Source organism: Branchiostoma lanceolatum, chromosome 15 (genome assembly GCF_035083965.1).
Source record: "Branchiostoma lanceolatum isolate klBraLanc5 chromosome 15, klBraLanc5.hap2, whole genome shotgun sequence".
NCBI classification, from domain to species: domain Eukaryota; kingdom Metazoa; phylum Chordata; class Leptocardii; order Amphioxiformes; family Branchiostomatidae; genus Branchiostoma; species Branchiostoma lanceolatum.
The window spans coordinates 15,530,154-15,545,045 of NC_089736.1; the positions used below are offsets into that span (position 1 = coordinate 15,530,154).

At 40.6% G+C, this 14,892-nt stretch overlaps 2 protein-coding genes across 2 annotated transcripts; both read right to left on the reverse strand.

Moving 5' to 3' along the window:
* Window positions 1-3,855: 3,855 nt before the first annotated feature.
* Window positions 3,856-9,539, reverse strand: LOC136420308 (deleted in malignant brain tumors 1 protein-like). The gene is made up of 8 exons (XM_066407155.1): window positions 9,314-9,539; window positions 8,510-8,744; window positions 8,236-8,348; window positions 7,447-7,678; window positions 7,171-7,289; window positions 6,605-6,839; window positions 6,292-6,410; window positions 3,856-4,001 (listed from the first exon to the last, which is right to left on the reverse strand). The coding sequence occupies exons 1-8, from the start codon at window positions 9,537-9,539 to the stop codon at window positions 3,856-3,858; spliced, it is 1,425 nt and encodes a 474-aa protein (XP_066263252.1).
* A 1,336-nt stretch (window positions 9,540-10,875) lies between these two features.
* Window positions 10,876-14,559, reverse strand: LOC136420309 (CUB domain-containing protein 2-like). The gene is made up of 3 exons (XM_066407156.1): window positions 14,297-14,559; window positions 14,023-14,135; window positions 10,876-11,117 (listed from the first exon to the last, which is right to left on the reverse strand). The coding sequence occupies exons 1-3, from the start codon at window positions 14,557-14,559 to the stop codon at window positions 10,876-10,878; spliced, it is 618 nt and encodes a 205-aa protein (XP_066263253.1).
* Between the last annotated feature and the right edge of the window lie 333 nt (window positions 14,560-14,892).

Genomic DNA, 14,892 nt, shown 5'->3' on the forward strand with positions numbered 1-14,892 from the left:
TGTCTTGTGGGGTGATACTTGGCAGTGGGTAGATACTTGGAGTCAATGGTGATCAAGCCGTGATGGAACTTGTAGAAAGTTGTGAGTCTTGCTCTTTTTCTTCTTGTTTGCAGGGTCTCCCACTTAAGATCTTGCATCATGTCTCCGACACTGGAGCACTGGCGAAAACGATAGCAAACCCATCTGGCAGCTCTGCGTTGAATTTTCTCAATAACTGTGGTGTCCTTGGTAGTATGTGGATCCCACACTGTGCTTGCATACTCTAGTGTGGATCTCACCAAAGCCTTGTAGGCTGCTTCCTTGATGGCTTTGCTGTTTACCTTGATGTTGCGGCGGATAAAACCAAGAGATCTATTTGCTCTGTTAGCGATGTCCACAATATGGGGGCCCCACTTCAAATCCTTGGTAAGTGTAAAACCGAGGTATTTCACTTGGGACTCCTTCTGGAGATTATGGCCATGAAGTTGATATGACCGTTCCCGTGTTTTTCTGCTGCGTGTCATATGGACAGTGGAACACTTCTGTGGGTGGAAACACATTTTCCAGCACTGCTCCCATACTGCAAGTTTGTCTACATCCTCTTGGAGGCGAAGTTGGTCACAACCAGCCGTAATGGCTTTGTGGCATGCTGTGTCATCGGCAAACAGTCGAGCTGATGCGGACAGTCCAGATGGTAAGTCGTTTATGAACAGCAAAAACAGAGAAGGCCCTAAAATAGAGCCTTGAGGTACTCCAGATTCTACTGGGACATAATCTGATCTTGTGTCATTTACAATGACAGACTGCTTCCGGTTTAGCAGGAATTCGCGGATCCAGGTGTTGACTTTGCCGCCAATACAATAATGCTTCAGTTTATGTACTAGGAGGCTGTGACTAACTTTATCGAAAGCCTTAGAAAAATCTAAGACAAGCAAATCTTCCTGTTGACCCTCTTCAAGTGTTACAGAGACCTCGTCAACCAGGCCCAAGAGTTGGGTCTCACACGATCGGCCTTTCCGAAAACCGTGTTGTTGTGTACATAGGATCTGGTATTGTTCACAGTAGGACATAATTTCACTTACAAGAATATGCTCGAGGATCTTACAAGGTATGCTGGTTAAGGATATTGGTCTGTAGTTTTCTGCATTGTAACGTTCACCCTTTTTGAAGACTGGACATACATGGGCACACTTCCAATCTTCTGGGACGACCCCGTTGTCGAGGGAAGCTTGGTACAAGAAGGCAAGCGAAGGTGCCAACTCTGCGGCTACCTCTCTCAGCACTCGAGGGCTGATCTGGTCCGGCCCGCTTGCCTTTCTGGGGTCAAGATTACGGAGGAGCTTCTCAACACCTGCAGACGTGATGGTGATGTCTTCAAGTAAGGGTTGTTCTGGATTTCTCTGGGGCATCTGGGTTCTGTTCTTGAATTCCTCTTCGCTAAAGTCTTCTCTAGCACTGAAAGCCGACTGGAATTGGCGATTTAAGATCTCAGCCCTCTCCTTGTCGTCTGTGATGAGCTTCCCAGCTTCTTTAAGTGGTGAAATTCCTGAATTCTCATTCCTCTTAGTTTTGATGAAAGACCAAAACTTCTTGGTTGGTCGTAGCCACCAGGAGGTCTGACACAGCTACGAGGACTCCTCCACCGTGCTTGTTCCTGTCTTTTCTGTAAGTTTTTGAGAAGCCAGGGGGAAAAATTTCACTAGAAGTAATTTCCGGGGATAGCCAGGTTTCTGTACCGAGAATTATGTCTGGTCTAAGACTTTGAATGAGATTGTCAAGTTCAGGCACTTTTCCACGGACAGATTGAAAATTTACGTTTAATATGCGAAGTGGTCGGTTTGTGTTCTTGTCTTGTTGACTTTGACGGGTTGGGGTAGAGCTATGTGTTGGGTGGAAGGAGTCATCTGAGCAAAATGTAAGGTTTTCACAGCTTGTAGCATCATGGTGGAGAGATTCACCCTCAACCCCGTGCAGATCGAAGGCCACCGTGCTGTAGTTCGGTGCATGGCAGAACTCGCAGAACCATTTGACGTCCGAGGCACCGAGATCGGAATAGGTTTGTGTTCCAATGTTCTGACACGATGCATGGAACCAACCTCCACAAGTCTCACACTCAATACCCCGGACACTCCATCCTACTGTTCTTTCACAAATACCATAGGGAACACAGGAGGACTCGTCATGTGACATTGATGTACTAGTACTAGTAGTAGAGGTAAGCGGGCTGGACATTTCCTGATCAGCTTCTGGAGCTAAACACACTCCTGTCGGTGGTAAACACACTCCTGTCGGTGGTACTACAAGATGACTTGGTAGAATGACTAACAGTACAATGAGTGGCTGTAGATTCAAGGTGCAGTTTGATAGTTTATAGCATGGCAGGATCGTTGTAAACATGATGGCATGGTTTCAAGTGTTGTTGGCATCAGATGGAAAATCCTCCAGCTGTTCAAGGACACATCGGAAGGCTGTACTCACAGTTTGTTTGTTGACAGGGTCCACCAATCAAATACACATCACTTTACCAGGAGGCCTTGCCGGTTTGTAGGTGACCTTACACTGCCGTCATTTCCAGACAGAACCCGGTTGCGTCGGTGGTAATTCCAAGTGTCCACAAGATGCAGAAGACGTTTATGACGATTTAGAAGGGTTTCCACTCCATTTTGGGCGAGTTGGGTAGGGTTGGCAACGCATTTAATGGGTCAAAGTAATGAGAAAAGTTGATAAACTCAAAATGAAAATACCGTGAGGTGGGGGAGGGGGGCGAACCGAGGATGAGGCAAAATTCTCTATCTAACAAACCAAAATAAAAAAAAAGAACATAACAGAAACTTTAAACCCTGTCTAAGGTACTCCGTGACAACATCTATGGCGTCTCTGGTCTTCCTCCTCAGAGGATTGCAATGGATTCTTCACTCTGAGCTAGGAATCCATTAGACGCCATCTTGCCACCCTTCCCAGCATGCATCTCCTATTGTACATGCGTTCCTATTTGTTTCTTACGTACTCACTAAATGTCGTAATTCAAGTCAGATTTACAAGCTAAAATCAGACGATAAACGTGCTAAACCGTCCATTTAAACGACTATGACATATCTGTAGTGTAACACATCTTTTATTAGCATCCTGTTACTTTGTTACGTTGCCAATTCGGGACTGCAATGGACTGCATTAGGTCCGGATTGGCCCCCGAAAGATCGAAGACACCTCTTTTGGTAACGGAGTCCAGGGGTGTTGGTTTCGCACCCATAGATATTTTGAAGTTAGCTCCTCGGAGCGGCTGTCTCGCATAGGACAACGGGGGGCCGTCGGGGGGGCCGTCGGGAGTATTTGCATAACTTTGGGTCAGGATGTCTTACGCAACTGCTCAGCAGGGAAGAAAAACTCGCTATTGTTTGAGTCCGCATAGGACGACGGGGGGCTTTCGGGAGTATTTGCATAACTATGGGTCAGGATGTCTTACGCAACTGCTCAGCAGGGAAGAAAAACTCGCTATTGTTTGAGTCCGCATAGGACGACGGGGGGCCGTCGGGAGTATTTGCATAACTATGGGTCAAGATGTCTTACGCAACTGCTCAGCGGGGAAGACAAACTCGCTATTATTTGAGTCCGCGGAGCTGAGGCCTACTGCCCATGGTCAGAATGGTCAGATGTAAACCTTACAAGCATCTCGTTAGATGCACTGGTGATCGCATAGACTGGCGATTCACCTGTAAAGCTGAAGATGAAAATGAATCTTTCTTGGACCTGTTAAGGTTACCAATAGAATATTGATGCAATAAATTCTGAAACCACCAATTCACATCTTTAACCTGACTCTCTTTTTTCATCTTAACTGCTCTGGTCCGTCAGTGAATTATTCGGCCGTTTAAGCAATCACCTCTGCACTTCTGTAACACTGTCACCGTCTTTGTCGTAAATGGTCAAAGATTCAGCATTGTCGAGTTGGAAAGCTGTGAAACGTGAGACGAACGGTGCTTCCTTCAGGCACGGTGATCGTCCACTCACATTTCTCATTGTTACTGTAGTCCATGGGATAGTTCGGTGATGTCACATCACCCTCTGGGGGAGCCGTCAGAAAGCCTCCACATCTGACCGATTTTGTGTATTATAAAGTTCAGACAAACACATCAAAACGTATTGTGCTGTACGTGTGAACACATAGACCCAGACGAAAAGAACTTGTTCAAAGTTTGATCTTACAGGGGGATCCGTCAGGAGACCTCTGCATGTGCTTTGTATGAGGAGATGACAAATGACATTAACGTTCTTTACCTCTCATCCGAACGATCAATTTTGTGTCTCATATTGCTATGCCCATATGAACATTTCTGGTTGACGTTTTTGTATTCATATCAAGAATATATATATGTATAAGTCTTTGTTATGATTTGTTATGTAATAGGGCTCCCTCGGAAATCAGTTACTTGTTAACTAAAGGGACTACCATAAAGATTAATAAATAAATGAATAAATATAATGCAAGCATATGCTTTCTTGATAATACATTAAAGCTATATTTTGACAAGTTTGACATGTGCCATATACCGGCATTGTTAAGCTTCTTCACAAAGGTCGCTTTCTGTGACCCTTCGGATACTTTGTCAGAGACCTAGTACCTTAATTGAGCACATTACTTTGTATCAAGCCATAACCAGTTCTTGAAAAATTTTTGTCAAAAATGCTCGAGGCTCAGATGACAGCCCGATGCATCTTGTTATCCTGCCCCCACATCTGCTTGAAACTACTTTAAAATTGAAAATTCAGACAAAATCCTGCAAAGCACTTTACACTGCACTCATTCAGAAACATGCAGTGGTGCCATGCTGTCAGCAGAAATGACAGACACATTTCGGTTCTGACACTCTTGATTGGAAGAAGATTTGGAAAATGTTAAGCACATCTTTATTTAAAGAAACACAAATTGCTGTACTTAAATACAGATTACTTAATCAAATTCTACCATGTGGCGAGAAGCTAAACAAATGGAAAATTAAACAAACGGAAAATAAAAGATGAAGACGGGTAAGTAGTTAGTCCTATATGTAAATTTTGTGACAGTGGAGATATTGAAAATTATAAACATATGTTTCTGGATTGTAAAAGGCAAAAAGACCTGTGGTACCCAGTTCTTACTTATATACCTTTTAGTCCTAGTAACCCTAACATTGATTTTCAAGAGGTGGTACTAGGAAAAATAACTCAGCCACTTAATATACATGATCTGAAAAGAAGACTTCAAACAATAGATATAAAGCTAAATAGCTAAAAAATTAAAGAACCCACAAGCACTTTCAAGTCAAAAGTTTCTAATCAGTATCTTCAAATGGGAAATAAAAAAAAACAACAGACTTACCATATAAATGCACAAGCACCCATTGAGAACCAACATGTCATATAATATGATCTGTACTTATTATCAAGTTTAAGTAAGCTTTGTCGTGTATGTAATTAGGTTATATTCTTTGCACCTATCTGTCACAGGTAGTTAGACTTACAAGTAGAAATGCCCAAGTTATGTAATATCTTTTTACATACTAGTTAAAGTTCTGTTTTGTATGTAAAGATGCCATGATTCTTATTTCATGCACCTATTTGTGACAGATAGTTAGTTTTGAATACAGTATTGTATCATTTTTGTAATGCAACTTTCACGTATTGTTCCAACTTAAGTATGATGTTACAATTTTGTTCTTGGTTGTAAAAATTGGTGAAGGTGAGTAAAGTGGTAAAAAAAGAAAAAAGGCGCTTAATGTTGGCTTTTCATTGATTGTTGTTGATTTACTGTTTTATCCATTGATCAAGAACATTCTGACATGGTTAGAATTAGTGCTCATCATTATGATTGATCCAGCCTGAGTAAAAACGCCATTCTACACTAAAATACGACATTTTTTAAGTCGGTATCTTACATGTCTACGCAGCAATGACTTGTTGCTATAGTAGCAATGGTAATGACTTATGTAAATGGACAAACTCATGGAAGGAATAATTTTCCGATAAAAATGTTGACATGGCACGCATGAATCTGCTCCCGGCACCTGCATATGGCCCACTACATCTTCTGTATCTTTGTTTTTAAAGGGTTGCCACAAGATGTTTTAGTATGATTAAAAGTCATTTGAGTTTCACTCATACCACTTTGTTTTACAGTACATGCCAATCCCTTTGTATGTATTGATCGTAACACAATTTTGAAATTTTGATCTCGTTTGGTCAACGATACTAGATCAAAGGTAAAATACAGGTAAAGCGTATATCAACCTCTTCAGGTAACAAAGCAAATATGCTCGCTGAAATTAAACACCTCACCTATGTAGAACTGGAACCCTTGAGCCGTGACACTTTCGTCAGATGCAAACCTCACGAACATCTGGGTGGATGTGCTGGTGATAGTAGGAGCATCTACGACTGACATGTCACCTGTCAATCTAGAATCAATCGGAGGAAAAGGAAGGTCAGACTATCAATATTTTCCCTTGGCTCATAACGATACCCAGAAAATTGTAAGCTATGGATTCGACAGCTGGAATTTATATAATGATTTGCTTTTACAATTAACTCTATTTGAATCATAACAACTGATTCATTTTATTAGGAATTGTTCAGCTAATCCTGTTGTTACCGTTGTAACGGAGCTGCGATGTCGCTGTCCCCATCGTAGACGAACAGAAAGTCAAAATCTACCTCGGTGACGAAGCTGTCAAATGTCAGACGAACTATATTTCCTTCAGGTACGGTGATCGTCCAGTCACAATTCTCCTCGTTGCCGTAGTCATTGGGATAGTTCGGTGATGTCACAATGCCTACAGGGGGAGCCGTCAAGTAACCCCCACATCTACCAACACTGGTCGGTGTTGCTGTGTTTAGAGGAGTGATACATGACATCAACGGTCTTCAATGTAGCCTGTTATCTAGATTTTGTCCAACTATATGTCTTCTGATTTTTTTGGCGTTTTTAGAATGGTTGCCATAAGACACTTTGATATAAAAAGTCGCGTGAGTTTTACTCATACCACTTTGCTACACTTTGCATGTCCAAACCTCAATATGTATTGGTGGTAGCTTGATTTTCGAATTTGTAATGGCGCTTCTACAAAGATACCAGATCAATGGACAAATGCCATTAAAGTATCAATTGATCTCTTTAGATAACAAAGCAAATATGATCAATGTCATCAAAAATCTTACCAGTGTAGGAGAATATGAACCCCTGAGCCGTGTAAGATGGGCTGGATGTAAACCTTACAAGCATCTCGTTAGATGCACTGGTGATCGGGTAGACTGAATCCTCACCGGTACCTGTATAGCTGAAAATGAAAATGCATTTTTTTTGGACATATTGTAAATATTGACGCATTGAAGAATTCTGAAACCATCGATTCACATCATTAACCGCTGTCACTCTGTATCGTCCTAACTGCTCTAAACCGTCAGAAATTTTTTTTGGTCGTTTTAGGCCATCACCTCGGCAATTGCGTAACACTTTCGCCGTCTTTGTCGTAGATGGTCAAAGAGTCAACATTGTCGAGTTGAAAGCGGTGAAACCGGAGACGAACGGTGATTCCTTCTGGTACGGTGATTGTCCACTCACAAGTCTCATTGTCTCCGTAGTCCTTTGGATAGTTCGGTGATTTCACATAACCTTTCGGGGGAGCCGTCAGGAAGCCGCCACATCTAGCATTACTGATCGGGGTTGCTGTGTTTGTTACATTTAAAAAAAAAAATACATAATAAAGACTTGCGAACACACAGACCCAGACGAAAACAAGTTGTTTAAAGTATGAAAGTCTAATCTTACACTATCAAATTTATCACTGTTTCATTTTCCTTCTTACAAAGAAAAAACCTAATTGAAATTAATTACTTCGTGAATAATGTAAAGGAGGCCCTCTTTTGCATGGTTTATGTCTAATTCTGTCCCACATTTCTTATCTTCCAAATGCCGCAAGAATAAGATTCCCACTAACTAATACTACGGACTATAGTACAGTAAATTCTTATTAGTTATGCATCAAGGATATATGATCAGATGATAAATGATATCAACGGTAACCGTCTTTAATAAACTATGATATTTGCATTCGTCTTAGTACGTCTTATGTATCTTTGATCGTATTTGCAATGATTCTTACAAGATGTTTTGATTTCCGAACTGTAACGTCGTTTCGACAACGATACCAGATCCAAGGCCAAATGAAGGTAAAGTGCAGATTGATCTCTTTAGGCAACAAAGCAAATAATCAAACACATTACCGTTGTAGGTGAAATGGAACCCCTGAGCCGCGACACTTTCATCGGATGAAAATATCACGAAGATATGGTTAGATGTACTGTTGATGGGGTCTACTGACACTTCACCTGTTAATCTGCAAATAAAATGCATAACTTTTTGGTATTGTTGTTGTTTTCCAGAAAATAATTGAAGTTGTTAAACTTCTGAAGCCAACAATGAACACCATTAATCACTCTCTGCATCATCCATACTGCTCTACTCTGTAAAAAATTGTTTGGTCTTTCAAGTCATCACCTCTGCAATAGTCTAGCAGCATCAGTGCCTCCATTAAAGATGTTCAAAAAGTCATAATCCTCCTCCAGGTTGAAGCTGCCAAACGTGAGACGAACTGTATTTCCTTCTGGTACCTTGACTATCCACTCACAAATCTCATTGGTGCCATAGTCATCGGGATGGTTTGGTGATGTCACAATACCTTCTGGGGGAGCCGTCAGTTTACCTCCACATCCAGTTGCATTGGTCGGAGTTGCTGTGTACAAGAAATGATAAATGACATCAACGGTCTTTAACGTGGAGTGATTATCGTTTTCGTCCAACTGCGTATTTGATGCCTTTCTTACTTTTTGCAGGGACTGCCAGAAACGTTTTGGTTGTTAAGTCATGTGAGCTTTATCCCTTTGCTTTACGTTAAATGTATAATCTTCTATATTTCTTGGTAAGACGATTTTGAAATTAAAAGTTTGGTAAACGATGTTCGATGCAAGGTCAAGTACAAAGTATATTTTGTTGGCTGTAATCAAACATCTTACCTGAGTAAGAAAACTGGAACCCCTGAGCCGTCCCTTGGCCATTGTTTGACCGTGATGTAAACGACACGAACATCTTGTTAACTGTACTAAACACGGGGTCGACTGACATTTCACCTGACAAGCTGGAAAGTAGAATACTAGTTAGTTCTTGGCTCTATTTTTGTTACCCTAAAGATATTGAAACGTCGAAATTTGAAACATCGATTAATCTCTCTCTGCATTATGCGAGCTACTCTATTCTCTTATATAAGAGAACTATTTGACCTTTGCAATAGTGTAGCATCATCACTGTCTCCATCGTAGATGTCAAAAGAGCTTTGAGTGTCGAGGTCGAAGTTGCCGAACGTGAGACGAACGGTGCTTTCTTCTGGTACGGTGATCGTCCACTTACAATCCTCATCGTTGCCGTAGTGACCCGGATAGTTCGGTGACGTCACAGTGCCTCCAGGGGGAGCCGTCAGGTAACCTCCACATCCAGGATCACTTGCTGTGTATGAGGAGATTATAAATAGCATCAATGGTCTTAACTGCAGCCTGGTCGCTGGATTTGTCCACCCGCTTTTTCTGTATATCTTTTATCATTTTAAAGAGATTTTTATGAAAAGTTTCAATCATATATCTTTATTTCATATCAAACCATCAGCATTTATTGTTGGTAACATGTATTTCGAATTGTAATGTTGCCTTTTCAACGATACCAGATCAAAGGCCAAATACAAGTATATATTGACCTCTTAAGGCAGCAAAGTGAACATGCTTGCAGTGATCAAACACATTAGTAATACCTGTATAGGAGAACTGGAATCCCTGAGCCGTGACACTTTCGTCAGACGTGAACCTCACGAACATTTGGTTAGATGTCTCCCTGATGGGGTTGACCGACAGTTCACCTGTTAAGCTTAAAATCAAAATAAAAAGTCTTTGGCTTAGTTTTTGTTAAACTGAAGATGTTTGAGCACTGGATTGAAGTCATCAGTTCAAATCATTGATCACTTTTTTTACATTTACCAAATTGCTCTGCTCTATAAGAAACTAACTTGGCCTTTCAGGACATTACCTCTGCAATTGTGTAGAACCTTCATAAGTGGTAAACAATTACCTCCACATCCGTGGTCCTCTATCACTGTCATCATCATAGATGTCCAGAAAGTCAAAACCATCCTCAAGGTGGAAGCTGGCAAACGTGAGACGAACGTAGCTTCCTTCTGGTACGTCTATTTTCCAGCCACAAGTCTGATGGTTGCCGTAGTGACCAGGATAGTTCGGTGACGTCACAGTGCCTACAGGGGGAGCCGTCAGGTGACCTCCACAATCCGGAGCACTTACTGTGTATTAGGAGATGACGAATGACATCAGCGGTATCTAAAGTAGCCTGATCACTAGTTATTTTATTTCTAGTTGTTTTTACAGAGATTTGTTTTGATTGTTATCAAAAGTTAAGTACACTTGATACAGTGACAGTGTATGTTCAACCCTTTGGTGGCAACATGATTTTCGAATTGTTATGTGGTTTGGTCAACGAATCTAGATCCAAGGCCAAAGGCAGATAAAGTGTACATTGACCTCTTTTGGCAACAGAGCAAACGTGCTCGCTGTAGTCAAACTACCTGTGTAGGAGAACTGGAACCCCTGAGCTGTAACACTCTCGTCAGATGTAAACCTCACTAACATCTGGTTAGATGTACTGGTGATGGGGTACAATGACACTTCACCTGTAAAGCTGGAGATAAGATAGATCGTTTAGGCTCCGTTTATGTTACCCAGAAAAAAATGGAAGCTTTCATTCAATTCTCAATTCAAATCATTCAAACTGCTCCACTCTAATTGAAAATTGTTTGGCTACTCAGGCCATTACCTTTGCATCTGTGTAGGACCCTCATTGTCTCTATCGTAGATGTACAGAAAGTCATAATTTTCCTCAGTGTTGAAACTGTCAAATAAGAGACGAATTGTACTTCCAGCTGCCACTGTGATCAACCACTCACAAGTCTCTTCTGTGCCGTAGTGACTCGGGTAGTTCGGTGATGACACAGTGCCTCCAGCAGGCGTCAGGGTACCTTCACAACTAGGAGCAGTGATCTCTGTCCATATGTCTGAGGAGATGATAAATGATATCAACGGTCTTCGATGTAGGCTGGTCACAAGGTTTGCCCATATACGTTATGTTTTTCATCCTTTTTACAATGTCTGCCACCACGTGTTTTGATTGTTATGAATTTTATTCTGGCCCCGTGATTTTACATGGTATGTTCAATTTGTGGTAGCATGAGTTTAGAAATTCAAAATCGTTTGGTGAATGATGCTAGGTTCAAGGGCAAATACATATTTGCCTCTTTTTGTTCAGGTGAGTTAGGGGCAAACCAAGAAGGTTGTCGAATGTTTGGCGTTTCAAAATATTTCACAATACTATTACTATTGACACAGTGGCACGGTCGCAGAGTCTATACTCAGTGACTCTGTGGAAAAGCAAGTTTATGAAAGATTCTTCTTTGATTTGCACGTCCATTAACCCCATTTGAAAATCAATCTATTATAGCAGAAACTGACCAGAATCAAAATGGGCCAGTAAAAAGATGACGGTAAGAAACTTAGCTACCTGCAAACCGACTGCAGAAATGGAAATTTGTTGTTTCTTTGTTCAGTTATCCGCCTTGGAAGAAAAACGACACTAAAGTTCCAGAACAAGCTGCCAGGAGGCCAAACTCACACCATTTCTTCCATATATCAAAAGCTATCTGCCATCAAAAAACTGAGACCATAGCATATCCACGTTAAAAGATACAAAACAAGACGTTCTGCTAGAGTACTAAGGTCACACACGAGGGGGCCCAAAATTGACATTGACCTTCATCTTCCCGGCACCTACCCACATACCGAATACCATAATCCATCCAGAGTTCTTAACCCTCAAACATCCGAACCTATTTTTGGGACTAAAATGACTGAACGAGGTAAAAAATGACCCCAAAATGTTTGTTCAGTAAAATCTCCCTTTTAACTTTTTTCGCTGATTGTGATCCATACCTTGCTTCATCAATGAAGGAGGAATGTTTTGGCATCTTTAGATATGAAAAATTCCCGTTCATTATCATGATTTATGCAAAAAGATTAGAAGGACCACGTCTTGAACTATTCCCATTTTGACCGGAAGGGGATTTTTGTGGCCCACGCCAAATTTCATGTTGCATAACTAATGAACAGCTTACTCGAGTGGCCACTAAACTTGGTGGCTTTTCATAAAATGTCCTTAACAAAAATGTTCAATTGATAAAGTAAGTTAATCTTTTTCGCGTTGCCACGGCAACAGTTTTTAAAAGGCATATTTTATGAAATATGCTTATTTTAGTTCAAACAAAAAGAGGCTTTGTTAGTACTCCAAATGTATTTTCTTACATTGTTATCATCTTATGTAATCCAATGTAACTTGTATGATTCAACATTGATATTTTATGCTGATTTGATGACGTCATCCGTCAAAATCCAATATGGCGGATAGAATCCGATAAAATTGCGTCTTAATGACGTTATATTACGTTATTATGACATAAAATTTGTAATGGTAATACTAATTCACATGTGCATCATCCTCTGAAAATTTGGTGGTCATGCAATAAGTAGTTCAGGAGTTACAGAGGACAGGTCTCAAAAACAGCACATTAGTTTTGCTGGGGTAAAAAATGACCGCAGTGGACTTAATACAGACTTTTCTATATAACGTCAGCAGTATTGTGCCCATCTCCCTAGACAATTATGAGAGGTTAGAAAAGATGTCTACTGACAAAGTCACGGAAGGCTTTTTCAGATCAAACATGTTCGAAAAGCAAGTCAAAATCCACGCCAGGGTAAAAAATGACCCCACTCGGGTGTTTGAGGGTTAAGTTGTGCTAACTTTAAAAATACGGAAACACACACAAGCAGACACTCGAAAAACAATATCTCCAGTTTAGAAGGAAATGAGAGAAAAAAAACCTTCCATTGTGCCCACTCTTTAATTGGCCAAACAAAAGGATAGAGATGAGTCGATTTGAAGAATTGACAGGAGGAGAAAAAGTCGAATCTTCAGGGAAAAGAATGTATTTCACAGGTAGAGTAAAAGATGAAAATATATTTCGCTCCCAGACCTACGGTATGGTGGAGTGAAATGTGAAAATATATTTCACTTCCCTGAAGTGGTGGAGTGAAATTATGAGAAAACAAAACACCCTCGGGCACATGCTCACTCTTTCTCCATGATAAATTTAGGGTCTTAACTCTGAACTCTAAGCTTAAGACGCAGATGTCATAGGCAATATACCAAAACTTTCGTCAGGGTCTTAAATACCCTTTATGTTAATTTAATGTTTCTGTAGATTACTTTTCCAAAGTCTAAGAGGAATGATACTTAACACAGTTTTAGTCTTTAATACCTTGTCAAGTTCCGATTCTGTTAACGGTAAAACAATCTACATATTTTTTTTTAAATCAACACATCACGTATTCGGCTATGAATTCAACTGCCTCTAAAACCACACATTACTCCGTCCTAGCAGTTTGAAAAAAAGAACTGTTTAGAGTTCAAAAATGAAAAATAGCTTGTCATCTATAAAGACATTTATCATTGTAACATTACAGTTCTAATCTCAGCACCGCACAATGATTTTAAGTGTCAGAGGAACTTTGCGTCTGACGGACTTTTAATGGTGTGGTCATCTTGAACTCACCTAAATCACACAGCTTGAGATAATACAGTTTCAGGAAAATATGTGCCTTTCCATTTATGCAAAATTCCCATTCATTTGATGAAAAAATGAAAGTGTTATGAAACGACTGGCATTTCGTTTTGACTGACCTTCGTATCGTAAGAATCAAATCGTAATTACTAATTTAGTTAGACTGCTAAACCACATACACCTTTGCATAACTTCCTAACTCCACAAGTATGATAAATCAGTGATATTATAAGCATGTTATTGGCGAAGGTAATAAAGCAAACATGATCGCTGTAATCAAACAACTTACCTGAATAGATGAAACGGAACCCCTGGGCCGTTATACTGCTGTCAGATGTGAACCTCACGAGCATCTGGTTAGATGTGCTGGTGATGGATTTCAGTGACAGTGCGCCTGTCAAGCTGGGGATGAAAATGAATTGTTCTTGGCTCTGACTCTGTTTATCTTAGAAAATATTGAAGCTTTGAATTCTGATGACAGTAATTCAGAAAATAAACCACTCTATGCATCATCCAACCTACTCTACTCTGTAAAAGAATTGTTCGGCCGTTTCAGCCATTACCTCTGCAATAGTGTAACGTCGACACTGTCACCGTCGTAGATTTTCACAAAGTCATAACCGTCCTCCAGGTTTAGGCTGTGAAACGTGAGACGGACACTGCTTCCTTCTGACACGGTAAATGTCCACTCACAATTCTCATCGTTGCCGTAGTCATTAGGGTAGTTCGGTGACGTCACAGTACCCACAGGGGGGGCCACAAGGGTGCCTCCACATCCAGGAGCACTGGTCGGTGTTGCTGTGTATGAGGAGATGATAAATAACATCGACGCTGTTCATTGCAAATTGACGAGTAGAGTGAACTGAACTAAACTAAAGGGAGGCAAAGTAAGGCGAAATAACGACCGCATACTTGTTTATTAAAATTATCCTCACACATGTGGAAAGGCCATACCTTCGGCAAATGATTTTTTTTTTCATCTACCATACAACTAAGGTCACAATTTTCATAAATTGTATCAGTAGATTATATTCTTCACCAAAATAGTATAACTTAATTGCTTTTGGTGTTGCCATGGCAACGGGTTTCTGAGGCATTTTTCACATAATTCACTAGATTTGGGTTTAACAATGGGGTCTCAAGGTTTTATTGCTCAACC

Excerpts from the sequence above, each read along its gene's own strand:
- LOC136420308 (XM_066407155.1), bottom strand. The coding sequence starts at position 9,539 with ATGCTATTTATAATCTCCTCATACACAGCAAGTGATCCTGGATGTGGA. Across the intron at positions 8,745-9,313 it reads TGACATCTACGATGGAGACA|CAACTCCGACCAATGCAACT; the intron begins GTGATGATGCTA and ends TCTTGTACACAG. Across the intron at positions 7,679-8,235 it reads GTTCCATTTCACCTACAACG|CAACCCCGATCAGTAATGCT; the intron begins GTAATGTGTTTG and ends TAACAAACACAG.
- LOC136420309 (XM_066407156.1), bottom strand. The coding sequence starts at position 14,559 with ATGTTATTTATCATCTCCTCATACACAGCAACACCGACCAGTGCTCCT. Across the intron at positions 14,136-14,296 it reads GACGTTACACTATTGCAGAG|CTTGACAGGCGCACTGTCAC; the intron begins GTAATGGCTGAA and ends TTTCATCCCCAG. Across the intron at positions 11,118-14,022 it reads GTTCCGTTTCATCTATTCAG|ACATATGGACAGAGATCACT; the intron begins GTAAGTTGTTTG and ends TCATCTCCTCAG.